Below are 18,563 nucleotides of genomic sequence, written 5' to 3' on the forward strand. Positions count from 1 at the left end.
TGTCCCTCTAACATGTGGAACTCGCCGTAGACTTTGTTGGCTTGAAAACCCTGTCAGACATGAAGTAACTCTGACATATTATACAGTTCCAGCTGAGTAAACATAGTAAATAGCCTGTCTGTTATTCCCAGGGCACGGCTTGTTTAGCACCTCCTTACCACCCTCAACCGGTCTATTTATGCAGTCGCACTGCTTTGATATCATCCTTGGCTTCTACTTCATTTGGATAACATTTTCCTTGACACCGCCTTTACTGCATTCACAAAAAAGGACGACAGTTGTGGCAGTTGCTTCGTTTTTTTTTTTTTACAAACACCCAGAGAGGCAGCCACCGCTTTTTGCTCTTGTGTTTGCCAGCTCCGGATTCACACTGTTGACTCAAGACCTCGGCTTTTCTCAGAACAAAGTGTGCCTCCATTTTACTCTCCACTACATTGCGCCCCGCAGTTCTTCCTTGTCTTCTCTCCTAAAGGCTTTTCTTACACTGATCATGATGTCAGAATGATCTTACATTGCATCCGGTTCTGCCTTGAGCAACTCATCCAATCATAAGTTTGTTCTCTATCTATCTATCTAAAAAAAACATTTGCAAACTAATTAAGACTGGGTACTGTAAACCAGCCAACATTTTGTCGCTGCAGCCGCACAAACCAGCAGAAGATCACAAACACACAAGTAGTCTGAAAACATCTTATTAACACAATGAAAAGAATCATATTTTGAAGAGCTCTCCTCATTTTTAATGTTCAATCATTATTTTTCACATTTTATCAGTCATTCATCAGTTTTAATGCCTTTTTGGCAGCATTAGTGTGCAGTTATTACCCTTTTGACAAAGCTATGTACTAATTCAAATCAGCAGCCTCACTAAAGTATCCTAACCGCGTATTTATTCTCACAGGGAAACAGCTTTCATCAACATTTGCCTGCTGCTGATTCCGCCATCTAAAGTGGCAGTGCTCACACCCCCTCATATGGCATCAAGAGGCCCCTCCAGCGTGTGTGAGTGCGTGTGTGTGTGTGCGTACCTACAATATATACTACACTCATTGACTATTGTTTGCAAGAGGTTATTTTGAACATCAGTTTAGAAAGCTTCAATCACGGTCAAAGCCCCTTACTGTGCCTGAGTAGCGCCACTACGACGTCACTGCAGGAACACAGCTGCTTGTTGGATACACATTTGCTTGTAAGCAATAAAAATTAGGACCTTGAATCATTAATTAAAGCACAGAACCTTGAAAAAAACAACCCTGCTGCAGTACAAGCAGTCTTTGAAAATCTGTGGACTTGTGGAAAAACTTGATAATGTTCCCAAATCACAGCTGAAATACGACGATGACAACTGGAATCATATCTTTACCTTTAGATACACCAATGCACCAATCAAAACAGCTCACAGGCAAGAGGAGTTAAACAGATGTCACGGCAATGGAATTCTTCTTGTGTCAGATCACAGCAGCGGACCGATCAAGACAGATATGGATTTGTCTGACGTTATGATGGCTTGTTGAGGACTTGACGTGAATTTTTAGCTTAATTTGAGACTTGATTGCCAAGAATCAGAGACTCAGTTATGACTCGGTCCCACATCTGCTTGAAGAGATAAGGGAATAACACGCTGTAGTACTCTCTTCTTCTTTTTACATGTTTTGTCTCATCTTTCACTAGTTCAGCTAAGGCGAGACTTCCGCTCAAAGTGCCGTGGATAATACTTGGATCGACAACAATGAGGGATTTGAGTTAATGTAGGAGCGCCTTGACCTTAGAAGACCAATATCCAGTGCAGCAGGAATTCCCCTCAGGGCGACAACGAACACACAGCACTTACCACCCAATAGCACTCAACCATCAAACATGATCTTTGCACACTCAGTGTCACGCACACATTAATACTCAGAGTTGCAATCAGGAACACAGACACACACACACACAGACGCAGTCAAGGAGACAAACGCTGCGTTTGTCTTGCACCTGCAGCATCAAAAATCTGCACATTGCCAAGGTCAAGCTGCAAAGATGGAGGGTTTCGCATGCGTACAACAGAGTCGCTTACATATGAGATAGATGTCTGTGATGATGCAGAAAGACGCAAACACACATCAGGCCTTCCCAGGAGTGTCACAGCTGGAACAGGCTCCAGTGTCTATAACAGGCATGTATTATTTATGAGTTCCTGTATGGCTTGCTCAGCGTCATGTATGCAAATGTATACATTAAGAAGAGACAGCTGTTCATTTCTGTGTGTCAGAGGAAGCGTCTGCCTTCTTATCGCGCTGCCATTAAACTAGCAAGGCTGATGGGCAGAGCTGCATCCTGTCTTTGAAATGCAACATGGTGTATGAATTGTCTGTGTATGAGCGTGTGCGGTGAGTGATTGTGGTATGCACACGTGGATCTGTGAGCCACTGTGTGTGTGTGTGCGTGTGTGTAGCTGGTACCTGTGCGATTGTGCTCACACACACTTAACTGTGCTTGAGACTGCAATCAGCATTGTAAGTGGCTGGCAATTTCGAAAGGAGAAACTGAAGCACGGCAGAGAGAGAGAGAGAGAGAGAGAGAGAGAGAGAGAGAGAGAGAGAGAGAGAGAGAGAGAGAGAGAGAGAGAGAGAGAGAGAGAGAGAGAGAGAGAGATGAAAGCCTGTGAAGTCTGTGAAGGTACAATGTGAGATTTCCTTGATGGGAATTATTTCGATTATTCGTGACAAAAGATTCAAAGAAAACTGCATTTTCAATAGCAATTAACATTTTTTTCATAAAAAAAATAAAGTCTCCCTTTACCATAGTCCTGTTTTTGTGTGCGGCGGGGAAGAATCGGCAAGATGGGCGATTCATTCATATGGGCCCTTGTAGGAGTGATAAAAGTGTTTTACTGTTACAGAAGTGCTGCTTTTGCATTTATATTCAACCATTAGGACACACCTCTGCAGGATCGGTCTGTCTGTGTGTGGGAGTGTGTGTGTGTGTGTGTGTGTGTGCTTATGCCTTTTAGCCAGTTTTTTTAGCCGATGTAAAGAACGAAAGGAGACCAAAAAGCTGTGTTAACTAAATCCACACCAATGCAAGGGAAGTGTGTAGAACGGATGAAGGAAAGGAGCACAAATGATCCAAATTCAATGATCAAATTGGAGACACCTTGACCTGAAAATGGGTAGAGGGGTGAGACATGTGTCTGTAAAACCCGGAAGTCCCGCCCTTGATCCAACGACGGCAGCCAATGAGTTGTTGCGGGGAAGGCTGGTTGAGTCTCCACTTCGGCAACGTGAGATTATTATTATTGTAGTGTAATGTTCTGGTTTATCTGACTCCATAAGATAATAAGTATTTGATCATTTAGTCCCTAATCGATTGATTATGTGAGCAGATCGCCAATTTCCTATTGAGAATAAGAAGATATTAGTGTCCAATCGTTATATTAGTATGGGAATTCGAGGGTTAATTTAGCATTAAGAATACATTCTTAATTACACTGAAGCTAGATTATTCGTTCAAACAGGGCGTACTCATACGCTCGGGAGCGGTTCGGATTAATGTAAACTGATTTACTCTATACTCCTATCAACTGACATGAATGGTTATACTTAACATGTAGTATGTTTAACAGGCAATACACTTAGACCAACAAAATGTCATTCATTCTAATTCTTTCCAATATGCCAGTCCCCCTCAGTTAGTAATTATCTCGATGATCAGGTTCGCATCAGTTCAGAGATTGCTGTGCGTTACGCTGACTTTAATTCAAACTGGCCGAGAAGGCTGATCCCGTCGCCGTAGAAACACGGAAATATAAGTCCTGTAGAAAATACTCAAACAATCGCATAAAAGATAATCAGAAGTATTTTAAAGTTTAACAATCATCAATGTATTTACATTTGGACAGATTAAACACATATCACTAGTCATTAACACTTGAATTCCCATCACAAAGTATACCAGAATCCAAATGTACTTTTGGTCTATGTCACGAAGCAACGAGCAGTTTAACGCAGCGTTACTGCGTGGGAGCCCCTGCCTACTGGGATTCTCCTTAAAGTCTAACACGCAATTGTGTGCAAATACACAGTATGCGTGGGAGCCCCTGCTTACTGGGAAACTCCTAGAAATGTACCTTGGATGTACTTAAATAGAGAGGGGGTATGATGTCATCCGATTACTATGTGCCTTGTGAAGTTATTGTTTATCTTGCCCTAGCTCTGGTCCCCTGCTGTGTGAGGAACAGACCCACTTCCCAGGAATATTTTCCTCCATTTTGGCTATGTTCCCCAATGTTGTGGCGTTGACGTCTTTTGTATTGGAAATGAGGTAGCCCTTCTGCACTTGTTTTCACCTGTATGTACCAGGCCCCCAATGGTGAAGGCCACCAGCTCTCTCAGTCCTTTGTATTACATACATTTTGAAACATCCTCAACGTTAATGTCCCAGCGATTGCACTTCGACCTCGTATACACGTACACATCACCAGATAGCAGGTGTGATGCATAACACCCGTGTTTTAGAAAATGGAAGTAGTCAGGGAGGTGATTCTAGTGTAGAGAAGATTGGAACGCCTGAACTGACCTCAATTTTACATTGAGAGGCTGTACTATCTCCGGGGATTTTTATTGTGTCATTCCTAAGCCTCCAACATTGTTCAGACAAAGCACATGGACACAAAAAGGTTCTTCATCTTAAGTCTGTAAGAGTGTGCAGTGGGCGGAATCGAAGAGACAATTCCCTCCTCCTCCTCCTTTGTACCTGTTGCAGCACAGTTCTGCCTCCTTGACTCCTCCCACCCAAACACATGACCTGTGACTAACATTTTACTTATTGATTCCCCTCATAGTCAATGAAGCTTATTTAATCAATATTTGTCATCACTTTTTGACTCTTCCACTCCTGCTCTTCCTGTGTCTTGCATATTATTTAATTTGCAGGTTGGGAGAAGCTTGATCTTGTAGCTACATGGCTTGGGTTGTGTCTGCGCAGGCTTTAATATCAGGTTACAAAGGGTGAGCGAGCACTCTGCGCCTGGACATTGAAAGAAAGTGAGACGACTATATCAGGCAGAACACCCCTGTGAAATTAAAAGCCCTTTGTGCGAGCTCTGCCACATCGACTCACGCTTACAAAGATGCCATCGTGACCTTAAAGTAATTGTGTGCTTTGTAATAGCGGCTACGGTCATGTGTTTTTGCATTCCAGGGTATGTTCATCTGGTGTGTGCCTGTCTCAGGGACAGAGGGTGGCTGTGTGTGGCCCGTTGCAGCGCGAGCTCCAAGGACAAGCAGTGGAGGGTAGAGCGGGTGATTTGTCTCTTATGTTTGAAGTCATCTCTCTGGTTCCCCGCTGGCCTCTCCTCCCTGTCTTCTTCTCTCTGCATGCTGTCTTAGTTTGAAGGTGAAGAGCATTTCTCTCTGTGCATGCATCCATTTAAGCAGACTCACTTGACTGTGTTTTGTAAATGAAGCTGAGGAGTCCCCGTACTCCTTCTTTACTGAACCGAAACAGAGAATCACGTATTTCACATCACATGACACTGATTTCTGCAGTGTAGGTGTCTTAGTTAGTTGGCTGTAACGGTGTGTTGTTATCTGTATTTGCCTCTGAAATGGCGCCTGAGCAAATGCAAACAATCGGCAAAGGAGAGTAGGGTTTGACAAATAACGACCACTATTCCGGTTGAAGCGCCTGCCATTGCCCTTTATCAAGCATTAGACTGCGCATCTGGACGTCGCACTGTATCTGCCCACAGCTCCTAATAGTTAAGACAAAGTGCGCTACAGTGTTTAATAAAGTGTACATGTAAGTAATTGAACTGATTTGTATTATTTTAATTGTATAAACTGATATTTTTAGTAACAAAATGGACATGCCACTCCTGGTTCCCCGTATAGCCATTATTTGAGAGCAAATCGATGACAAAAAAACTACTGCAGTGTGTAGCCGTATTAACAGCCATCACTTACAGACAAAAGAAGTTCCTTTGAAGTCGGTAAAAGCTGCCATGCTGCCCATCACATCGACAATGCCCTCCAAAAATACCCAGGCCCCATCCCCTGGGACCTTGGGAAAGAATATCGACGCTGACACTGTAAACATCTCTCTCATTATATCCAGCAGTCCAAGCCACAATCATTTGTAATTGTTTGTTTTATGAGGGAGGCAGTAGAAGTTGTTCAAGTCATTAACCTTGCTTGAATGGGCAGGAGGGCTTGAACTTTCCACTGTGGAGGGAACCTTCATAATATTGTAAGTTATGTGGTAAATCACATCTCATACATGTGTCATATACATGAACAAACATATTGTTTGGTCCATATGAAGACTAGATGGCCTGTGAGTTAAGATAAAAACGGGCCATCGCTTCGGAGATACACTACAGGACCATAGGCCCTGTCCATGGTGCTTTTGGTCGTGATTTCACAAAACAAACAACATGACATTTACCCTTTGATCATTTGTTCACATGAATGCATCATTCGGACCTGTAGGGGGAGTGGTGACATGCAGAATCAGATCCTGGGTCTGGATTATGCTGTCTTGTGAAAAAATGAATCTTTCTCGATTCCCTGGACTAATGGAAGCCATTAGGACTTCTACTGTCATAATCAATCGACAGCAGCTGAAGGATTAAGTTCAGAGATAAATACTAGAATGTTGATCTTTCTGGTGAAGTAGAGATGAGATTTTCACAAATGCTTTAAACGTTACACCTCCTATTCACACAGATTAGTAGGCTGCAATAGTCATGCTGCAGCTTGATGATGGAGATTACTGGCATATATCTACCGCACACTAAGGGATTCCGATGGGTTCCACGCTGTATATTTTGTGAAATTATTCAATAAGACATGGGCAGTTGGGTCACAAGACCTTGTGATGGGGGTCAGAATGGTCAAAACTGAAGGAATGCTTTGACATTTTTAGATGTTCAACCAATTCAGTTTCCTGTTTTAAAAAACAAACTCAACCTCAACAACCTCTGCCTGTTGACACTGTATGTTCTTCTTCCAGGTGCCACAGCACGGACTTATATTGCAGGTACACAATGTGGATGTGTGACCCTTACTTGTGAGTTAACTGAGCCTGTTAAACAATATTTATGCACACATACTTCCAATTCAAGCTACTTTGACTTAAACAGAATAGTTTGCACTCAAGTACCAACATAACAAATGAGAACATTCAAACAACTGGGTCCTGCTTACATCTGCTTTCATGTTTAGTGCTTCCCCTTTGTTTTCTTCATTTGCTTTTATCCTCATATTTTATACTCATATTCAGATGATGCAGAACTCCCTTCTCTCTGCAATACTGCCTAACTGTGAATTCATTACATCTGTGCTTTTTATTCCTCTCCACTCTCTCTCTCCTTTTCTCCCCATCATTTGCTTTATCATTACTGTCCGCCTCACTCCACTCATTTATCAATGTGCACCGCCTGTTAAATGATTAGTAAGCTCCCTTAGTGAATGTATGCAAACAAAGCCTCTTCCAAACTACAGGCTTAGGAAACCGTAGGCTTAAACACACCTTGCTTAAGTCCCCTGTAAAATTACACACACAGACACATACACACATATATCCAGCAAAGGGGTACACATTAAAGAAATTCACAGTTTTATACACTGTTTGGATTTTCTTCCTTGAAAAACACATGCTCACACGTGCACTGGTGCAAAGCAGAGCTCGGCCTGTGTTCTGAGACGAGGGTCATAGATATTTTGTGTGTGAAAGCAATAAAAAGCCGAAATATTCTATTAAGTGTAAATCCTCTGTGCTGGAGGAGTTTGTAAAGCCAGATTAGGACCAGACAAACACTGCCAAGCAGTCATGCGCACGCCAGGACCACTGCCAATAAGAGGCAGTGCAGATATTAGTGTGTCACTGCGAGTTTATGTATATGTGTGCACGTGTGTGTTTACAGGCAGCGAAAAGCCCAGTGTGAGCATTAGCAGGCAAGGGGATGAATGGACTACAACCCTTGATTCGTGCTGCTCAGTGTAATGGGAAGATAGTGTGTCAGGGACCTGAGTGGGCTGCAGCAACAAAACATAACCTTTGCTCCCAGTGGGCGTTTTTGTCACATATTCTACCTGTGTGTGTGTATCGGAGCATGCTTTGTGTCCATAACTGTGTACATACTTGTGTGAACATACATGCATACTTACATACACACAGAAATAATGTAAATATCTTCTATTCTTTTCTTCTAAGTATCAAGCAAAATATGATTAGTGCAAGCAGAAATTATGGAAAAGAACAAAGTAAAGGTGAAACTCTAGCTAATTCAAATATTTTAAAATAAGACGTCATATTTTTGGTTGTGGAAATGATATCTTTTCTGCCAAGATGTTAAAGTCAAGAAATCTATCAAAAAACGAACCTGGTGGCAATAGATGGATAGAAAGATAGATATACTTTATCAATCCAGTGACAGACATTATGATGTTACAGCAGCAAAGAAAATAGATACAGCAGAGCCTTAAAAGTAAGACCAACACTATTCGGAGTGGAAACAACAAGACCGATCCATTAAGTGGCAATCAATTATTGTATTAAGTTTTCTGTTGATTTCTTATAATGTATGTAATTGAATCTTTCCGGACTCGATAATGAATTACCCGTTTTTGTTCTGTCATAGTGAAAGAGTCTAATGTGTCTGCCACCCGATCCACTTTTCAGATGTGTTTCTCGTCTTTGGCTGAAAGACAGAGTAACTCGCTCAGACGAATTGATGACAAACACCAAAAGAGACCTTCATAGTGTCTGGAATTGTTTTTGCAGTGCATGCACAGCGGTAAACAAAAGCAGTGCATAGGCCAGCCCTCTTACAGACTCAGTACCGTATACAAACACACTCCCAGATTCTTTACCCTGTTGGTGCCTTACCAGCTTGTTTAGCCCTGTCACTATGGAGTCTGTGTTTATTTAGTAATGGTAACTCTGTAGCTCCTCTGTGTACTCGGAGCGCAGACAGCTGCGGTGTTGTGGGCAGAACAGACATAGATTTCTATCGCTGACCCTCAGGCTGCTCATTAGAATTCAGTGCACTCCTTCTAAATCTCCCTCCATCTCCCGCTCTTCTCCCCTCACTCGTTTTTCTCCTGCTGCTTGCCTCACACAGCAGAAGACGGCATTTATAGCAAGAACTGGTCAGGAATCATAACAATACATGATAACCATTCACAGCTGTTCTCCCTCAAAGAAAATTGTCTCAGCATATGCAAAGTTCACCATTACAATTGGAATTGCGTAAAAATTCTACATACAGAGACAGACGTGCACTTCAACAATGCTGTTGTTGGTGGTTTTTATAAGCTTTCTAAAATCATGAAGAAATTGATCTTGTGCAACAGTGTTGCTAAACAATTTCACAGCCTGTGGTTGTATAAATCCCACTTTTGTGCTGTCCAATTAATTGGCTGACTTAGTGGTTCTCAATCCTGGCCCTTGTTTCTTCACATGATCAAAAGTTGGAGTCTTGCCAGTCATGATTAGCTGACCTCACTTGCTTAGATAGTCGAGTTAAGTAGGATTCCATGTGAACTCAGCTGTCGAGCTCGTAAGTAGTTGGGCTCAACTGTCAAGGCGACTGTGGCACAGTGATTCCCAGACCACTTCATCGTGCCGATGGGCCAACAGAGGGCACCGTCAGGCCAAAATGTCCGCTTTTATCACATAAATATTGTACTTCGTAAAATGCTTGGTAATGAAGTGGACCAGTTTTGTTTAGTTGTTGATTAGCTCCCCTTGTGTTCGTCCACGATTTCAGTTTGGTCGATAACGTCACTTTGCTGTTAAAAGGTTGAAACTTGAATCTGTTGACATTTGTGATAAATTGAGCGTTCTGTTGAATGACTGTATTGGGTGGGATAATCTATCTGTTCTATTGATCTGTCTTCAACCCTAAAACCTTTTTTTAAAAACGTTTCTTTCCATAAAAATGTTATTATGCATTTCACAAATATCCAAGGCCTTACGATCCTGCTCTTCAGTTCCTTGATTCAAAAGCATTCAGATCTAGACGTACACACTTTTCACACCATTCCTCAAAGGAGAAGACTCTTTGACACATTAATTGTGATACTTTAATAGCATTCGTTGGAGCCACTCTTAAGTAGTGTGCGTGTGTGCGTGTGTGTACACATGTACCTTTGTGTGGGTGGCTTCGTCCCAGGCTAATTGAGCAATTCCACAATAAAAGCTGTGGTGTTTAGGGTCAGGTACGGTGCGCTCTCCCGGAGCAGTTACAAAGCCCCCACATTCACAATTACGCAGCCTTTATCTATGCGGCAACTAGAGCTACACTCTAATATAGGCACACACACACACAGAGGCACACACTGAAGCACATAATGTTCAGATATTACTTGGAAACGCCCACACACACCTGCATGCATGAATACATGTTTCTGCACACATGCTGTACCCACTCACATTCAATGAAACACTTTTTTTCCATCAATGATGTGAATAGGAAGAAACTCTGTGCTGGGGATTTAGGAAAGCCGTCGCTGCCAAGACACATTGAGCCTGTCATCATCTATTGAATTCATTGATACCTCTGAGATGTACAGATGCCTGTTCCAATCCGTCATTGTCAGTGCGTAGTTGTGTGTATGGGTACTGGTGGTTTATAAGGACCAAGGCCATCTATTTCCTAGCAGTGACTGTATTAGATTTGATTGTTGGAGACCTATAAAATGTACGTCTGTCAATATTTGATGCAGACACATAGTCCTGCATCTCAATGTAAGTATTTGTGCGTGGCTTGCGTGGCATATGTGTATGCATGTGTGTGTGTGTGTGCATGCGTCATCTCACATAAGACATGAACAAACTCCAACACTGGTGGCTCTGTGTGTTTGTTTCATGCAGACGTTCTGTGAGTGTGTGCCAAGCTCCTCTCAGCTCAAACATCGCTGGTCAGACTCAGAAACCACCAGAGAGACGCCGGCCAAGGTAAGAACCTGTCACTGTAACATATGCATGCACTCACAGGCAAGTCTGTACACACACATACGGGCAGTACACACTGACGCATGCCTTGGTAGCTTCCTCCAGTGAGGCTTCAGCGTTGCTTGTTTGGGATATCAAGAGAACAATAAGCAGTGTATACAACAGATTTCAATGATTTTGTGGATATGTATGGACACGAGTCAAGTTCAGAAAGCACCACCACATAGCCATGTCTTCATATAGCACTTAAATTGGATTTGTTATACCAGAAGCGGGACACTTTAAATCATTTTGTACATTCTTTGATGCATTTTGCTCATCCAGTCTTCACATTTTGGACATAATGTGATAAAAAAACAATTTGTTGTCTGATATTCCAAGTTCTATAGTTCTAACTGGTTTTCAAATTCAACAGCCGTAACAATTTCACATTAAAAAAGCTAATTTTGATTTTGACTGTGAACAGTAACACACCATAAATAGCAACTCGCTCACCCCCAAAAGGGATTAAGTTTCATTGACAGTTTTCATCAAAATCCCCCCTTTTTCTCACTTCTTCAGTGATGGCAGTGTGAAGGATTGTTGCACAGCCACATATTACATTTGTTGTGAAGCTGCGGCGGCAATGGCACAACCTCACACACAAGAATTAGATGGGATTAAGGCCTCCAGATTCTTTGAACTGAGGTGATCAAACCGTGGCAGCATGACAGAATTTGAGCTGAAGCTGTGCAATCCTGAGGTGAATATGTGAGCGAACCACAACCTGAATGAAACGACACTCAGTGAGTGTGTCTCTCCCTGTGAAATCGTGTGCGTGTGTATTCAAAAATGTTTATGGCTTAAGTGCTAAGTTGTTGTGGCATCAATGTGATTTGTCGTATGAGAGAGGAGAGAGGGAGAGAGGGAACAAGATGGTTGGGATGGGGGGATGGGTTTGCTGCCTATCTAATGAGCAGACTATCTATCTATCTATCTATTCTATCTATCTATCTATCTATCTATCTATCTATCTATCTATCTATCTATCTATCTATCTATCTATCTATCTATCTATCTATCTATCTATCTGTCTGTCTCAAAACTCGATCTCCACTAATTATCACTGTGCTGCAATGAGAGCTTCAATTACTACAAGGGAACACTTTGCCACTATACAAGGCTGAGTGTGTTCCATCTATTCTATTCTATGCATCTTACTCAGAGAGAGATATGATGTTGTGTCTTTTGAATTATGAAGGGGCTTACCGTTGCATTTTCAGTTTATTCACCATCTTAAAACCTCAACTCCTCATTGGAGTGGAGGATATTTTCCCTCCTTCAATTCATTCTCCCCATCTGTGTGATTTATATACGTGTCAGCTCTTTGCGTCTCTCTGTCAGCATAACCGACCCATCACATATTTTCTCCGTATTAAGTTAACAATCAGCATGCTGGCGATGAATATGTAGCGCAGCTCCCGTGATGGCTTCCACCGATGTCTCGGCCTGCTGACGACAGGGCTCGGTGAAAGTGTTTTAATGTTACGTTACTGGAATTCTGCAGCGCCGGGCAGGAGGCATTATAGACATTATGTAAGGGCAGACAGCCTACAACACACACACACACACACGCACATTAGCCCAGTCACAGAAATCCCTCTTCTGCACCTGCCATCAACACACTCACAGGAAAAATATAAGCGGGTAATGTGGGTGAAAACAAAAAGAGAGGGCTAGCCCTGACAAGGAAACATTAATGGATTGTAATGTATTTTGCAGGAAAATCTGTGTGCAAATTTAGTAAATTTTTGTAAATGTTCACAACAAGGCATGTATATCATAAATATAAGTTGTGTGTGTGTTTTTAAACTATACAGTGTCTAGCTTGTGCTGTATATAGGATATATCCCTGCGAGCATTCCTCTGCACATGTACATTTGTACATTTCTGACCCATTTGATGATAAATCATGCCTGGGAGCAGATTGCGGAGACAATGCATCTGTGCATGCCTGAGCTGTCGGCAATATGGGCACTATAATGAATTTAACTGCAGGGATGTACAAATTTAGCACTGCATTGTGTACATCCTGTCCAAATATATCATGCAGGTTTATGCGATACGGACACGTGAAATGAAACTCAGTTTTAGTTTGAGCGATCTGCACATGCACTCCTTTCTTTAGGAGATGAACCCGATTTAATGCTAGAATCACCAAAATTAGCTTTTGTTTTGATGTTGGCAGGCAAAAGGCCATAATAGGGATCAAGGAGGGACTTACTACGCCTGGTTTACCACTGCTGCCGCCAGTATCCATATGGGTTCATGACAGGTTGGCAAAATCTGCCCGTATAGGCTCCATTTGTCTCTGTCCATGTAGGTCACTAATGGGGTCAAGGGTACTACAAATTGAGCCCATGCAAAAAACAAAAATCACTCTTTTTATGGCTCAACCAACTGTGTGTGGAGCGTGATTGGGTCCAACATCCTTTTGCCTAACAGTGTACCTGCAGGAGTTCTGCTTGTTCCTGATAGAACCAATATGGGACCCATATGGACACGCTGACCGGGCAGTTGTGATCTTATTTTGTTCTGCCCAGCCAGTCAGGGTAAACAGCACATACGAGCATTTCCTGTGCAACACAATTCATGTAGTCAACATTAAAGAAAGCATATACCTCATAAAGCAGACCATTAGCTGTCTATTAGCACGGTTCACTGAGTATGTATAGTTAATTTACATATGAATTAGCGTTCCCTCATGCCTTCCACATACACACACTCTCACACATATACCTGCCCACTTATTCTCACAGAGAGCGTGTCCTCCAGAAAGGGGAAAGAAAGAACAGTCGCTGATTCACTCGCAGAAAGTTACCAGGGGGCCCCAAGCTTCGTTAATCATGCATAGGTGGGCCATATTGCTTGCTCCTCCTCAGCGCCGCCTCTCTTGTCCTCAGTAGAAATCTGCATCTGGAGCACGAAGGCATGCAGGCCCTTTGTTGCACAGTTAATGAAACTGTGTTACTGTTCCAGGTCCTCAATTTCATTCATTTACATCCTATTGGCCATGCCAGTCACTTTTTATTTCTATTTCTATTTCTCTTACCACAGCTTGTGTTCTTTTTTCCCGTCTCAGAAAGATGAAAGAAGGACAGTGGCATCTTTTAGCCGAGCTTACCCACAAGTGTCTGTACAATGAGCTGAAGATTCCTCCCCCTTCCTTCTCACACACACACCCACACACACACACACACACACACACATACTGATGTTTGGCAAGAAATTGTCTTGGTTTGATTCTGTTCGTGAAAACAACACCGACTGCATTCTGTTGCTCTGTAAATCTCTCAAAATTAAGTTTTGCCAGATGGGGATGTGGTTACATCACTAGGTACAAAGCATCTGGTGGCATAAACAATATCATTTTGATGACTTTTGGATGAAAGCCATTTCATCTGGAAAAAGGCAATGTGTTTTCCAGCACTTTCCATGTTCTAGCTACTGTACTCTAAACAACGTTTCCCTTTCCTTTCTTCCTTCCTTCTCTCTTCTGTTTCCTTCATTGCTCTTTCCCTCCCTTTTTTCACCTTTGGTTCCATCTCACAGAGGATGAGCTGCAGCTACCTGCTCTGCACCATATTGCTCTTCGTGGCCGTGCTGCTCGCCGTCACTGTAACCGGTACCATCCTTTTTATGAACCACTACCAGGCCCCGCCCATGTCCGACGGCCTCCCGCACATCTCCACCAATCAGGACGAAGCCAACGCCCTGGTCACCGTAGAGAGGGGCGACGGCTCTCGAATTAACATCTTCATCGACCCCAACTGTCCAGACTACAACAGCAACTTTTTGCGTCTGGAGGGCGTGCAGACATCGCTGCTCCACTCGCTGACAGACCACGACTCAGACCTGAAGTCGGTGAAGGGCCAGGATCGAGCTCTGTTGGTCAGCCTGGCTGAGGAGGTGGCCAAGCTATCAGCCCATGCCGGGCAACTGAAAATGGACTATGAGGCGCTACGCAGAGGGCAAGGCAACCTGGGGCAAGACCTTAACACGCTGCAAACTGAGCAGGGACGCCTCATTCAGGTGAGTCACAAACACAATCTGGACACTTTTTGGTATGGGTTTTCACAAAGCACCTGTTTCGAGTGCTGCATGATGCAGTTGAAACACTAGAAAAATGGTATAACACAACAGCGAGATACATTAGCCACGTGTTAATGCACAAACTAGTCAAGGTAAGGTCAATGGTCCGTCTACTTTGTAAGAGACCGAACCACATGAGCTGTCTTCATACGTTGTCCATTTACAAACCTGTTTACATGTAGCTCATGAAATGTAAATCCCTCCATCTGTATTTTTTGTGGCTTTCTTTGTGTGTGGCCATACTGCCTGATATCTCGCTCGTCTAAGATGTTCATCATGAAGAGACTTTTCCTCCTTCCTCTCCAAAAACTCCTAGCTCCCTCACTCACTATTTAACCATTCTAATTTGTTCATGTCATACTACATTACATTTGAAATCTAAACAACGTTAAAGGTCAAGCTTTATACTGGGAATTGCCACCAGATGAATGGCATCAAAAAAGTGCTTTAAATTGAAATCGTCCATCTTTTAGCAAGACAAGATTTGGGTCTTAGCATCTTTAAATGATCATATCAGATATCGTCCTAATATTAGACCACAGCAGTACACAAAGCTCCTAATATTTAATAGTAATGGCTTGGAAAAATGTGGGGGGTTCCTCTGAATGCCCTCGTATTTGCAACTATACTCATAACTATAACTATTCTGCAATGGGACTGGTTGCTTTTATAGCATGTGGCTGTATAAACACTTTCATATAAGAAAAGCTGCCCATAAATCTATAGATTTTGCACAGCCTTTTGGCACTTTGCCCACAGCAGTTAAACTTTAGAACCCCTAATTTGCCCAAACAACATTACAGCTAATACACAGAAAAATAAATGACAAACATTACACATTACACGCACAGTGCACAAAGCAATAAAGTGATGATTATTAACAAAATAAAAGATATGTTAGGTCATTTCATTGCAGGGTCGTAAATAAATGGAATTGCTGGAAGCGGCCTTTATATGTCTCTGGCCTCTCCTTATTCCTTAAACATTCCTGGAATGTAACAGGCAATAACCACTGTGAGATTAAGAATGTCGACGTGATCTAAAATCCATTTTCAATAAGAGCCCGGAATGTCGGAAATGCACATGTACAATGTGCGGCCTATCCTGGCACACACAGTCGCCTCAGAAGTTTTGACTTTGATTGTTGGGTATTGATTTTCTTATAGAAAGCTTAACCAGTGATTGACTGAGCAGTAAAAAACAGATTAACCGGATCAAATATGCAAGACTTATGATGACTGAACGACAAAAAAAAACTACTTGAGGAAAGAGGTACTTGAGGACTGGATTGTGAAAGACGTATCAATAAGTATTGATTTCTAAACCACCTTGCGATGTGTGACGGCTGATTGCACACTCTTGTTTCCGATGGCAATGTTGTTTCACATTGTTCCTTCACTCACTGTAATTTCAAGACAGCAGCAGTTTACCATGCAACACTATTTAACTCAGTAGATCAGTTTCTAATGAATCTCCAAGTTTGAAAAAAAAACAACAACACAGCAGTACATACACACCACAAGGTCACAAGATGGAATTATAGCCTCTCATTATTATTCACACATTCATTTAGCTTTGAAACTGAATTATTTCCAGGAATTTAAAGACAGGCTCCACATAAGATGAAAACATAATTAGGCCCCATTTCAGTCTCACACTGTCCACATTGAATTATTGACAATGCGTTTCCTAAATGCGCATGAAATTGTTCACACTACATGCTGTTTTGTGTTTTAGCCCTTCAGGCTCAGACGTTCTGTTCTGTACTGATTTCATACTCACATACCAACCATATAGCTCAACAAAATGAATACAATCCCCCTCTGCCAGTTCCTTTTTCAGCTCAGGGTTTGACGTTCTTAAACACCCACTGTCATCAGGCTGCTCTTCTTTTCTGGGTTTGGTAACCAGAGGGCTGATTGGTAGCCTAGCAGTAGCGGTAACAAGGCCAGCACAGTGCAGTGGGCACCGAGGCTAAATGGAGGAGGTGCTCGCAGTCTAGACACTCCATGTGATTGATTTCCGTTTTGGAGGTTAGGCATGTGGTGTGCACATCCACTCCTTCTGCCTGACACCATAGTATGACTGCATGATCTATGGGCCACCTGTGGCCGGTGTGTCTGATTTATGCGATGACACAGAGCTGACTATGCCAGTGTTAGTAATGGCTCTGTGTCCAACGCAGCAACCCTGGCGAACACTTCCACCCTCCGATGGGAGGTAGGCTCCGTTCCACATACCCATGAGGGGAGGAGCCAGAGGAACCTGATTGGAGCCAGTTTAGACTCTTCTGTTTGGATTCACCAGTGCCAGACACTTTTTCACAGCAAGTGCTTGCAACGTTGAAGGTTTACACCAAAACATACACATTTGTATTTGTATATTTCAGACATTCAATTGTATTTAAAGTTAATGTTACATAACATGGGTCCTGCATTGGTGTAAAACGAGGCAGAATCATTTTTAAACCAATGCTTTCACAGTTAAATTAAATAACGATCATTTGGCACTCGCTTTTATCCAAAGCAACTTACATTACATTACCACCCTTCGCAGAGGGGGGAGCAATTGAGGGTGCGGTGCCTTGCTCAAGGGCACCTCGGCAGGGGCCGAACCAGCGACCCTCCGGTTCCCAAGCGGAAGCACTACCCACTGAGCCACTGCCTCTCCTTACAGTTGGAGCGATGACATCATGTGGTCTGTGGAGAGTTGGCCTCTTGATCATCTCCATGTATTTCTACTTTGCATCCATCAATTATAAATAAAAGAAATTAATATCAAAGATCTGATACAATAGCTATTATAAACTTGTATGAGATATTTTCTTTATGAGTCATAAATAAATAAATCATTAGACTCTACTCTGGATGAGCAGCTTGAAGTGCACGCAGACAGACAGCTGTGCCAGAAAGCACACTGCAAATATCAAAACACAAATTAACTGACATTATGAGAAGAGGAAAAATATGTCTGGCACATGATCAATGCGCTGCATGGCTCTGCTAAATGGAGGCAGAAATTAAAACGTAACCTTTCAGGAAAAACGGCTTTAAATGAAACAGTCCATCAGGCTGTGGATTCTTCTCTTTGTGTTTCCAGCAACTTAATTGATGACAAGACACAAAATGTTTACAAGTTATGTCTGATTTGGTTCAGCAGACGACAGACAGTGATCAGTCAGGTTCATTATACATTAATTAGTGCTGTAATTAAGAGAGCAGAGTCGGTGCTTGCAGTTAAGCAGCAAGTTTGGTTCATGTTTTACTTAAAGGAGTTGAAGTTGTTTTGATGTTTTATACTTGCTTCTTTTTTTAGATCAAGTCAATTATTTTCTGCTGACACTGAATCTAAGCCGATTCATTTAACTTGTTTATTGATTAAGCCCGAACTGCTTGCTCTTTATCGGCCAATTCAGAGGTTAGTTAGAGTGTTCTAGGGTTCCTCCGATGATGTCAAGATAATTATTCTTAGCACTTAACTTACCTGCACTC

At 42.3% G+C, this 18,563-nt stretch overlaps 1 protein-coding gene across 2 annotated transcripts in view; it reads left to right on the forward strand.

Moving 5' to 3' along the window:
• The window catches only part of fibcd1b (fibrinogen C domain containing 1b), a 99,647-nt gene that overhangs the window by 15,414 nt on the left and 65,670 nt on the right, over positions 1–18,563 (forward strand). The window contains exons 2-3 of one of the 2 annotated variants that reach the window (XM_076158741.1): positions 10,861–10,944; positions 14,533–15,012. In XM_076158741.1, the coding sequence (XP_076014856.1) occupies positions 10,861–10,944; positions 14,533–15,012 (564 nt within the window). The remainder of the gene's footprint in view (positions 1–10,860; positions 10,945–14,532; positions 15,013–18,563) is intronic. The other variant, XM_076158742.1, reaches the window with a different exon arrangement.

This window comes from Genypterus blacodes, unplaced genomic scaffold, assembly GCF_046128005.1.
Source record: "Genypterus blacodes isolate CSIRO-AG114 ecotype Tasmania unplaced genomic scaffold, CSIRO-AGI_Gbla_v1 ptg000085l_1, whole genome shotgun sequence".
Classification (NCBI taxonomy): domain Eukaryota; kingdom Metazoa; phylum Chordata; class Actinopteri; order Ophidiiformes; family Ophidiidae; genus Genypterus; species Genypterus blacodes.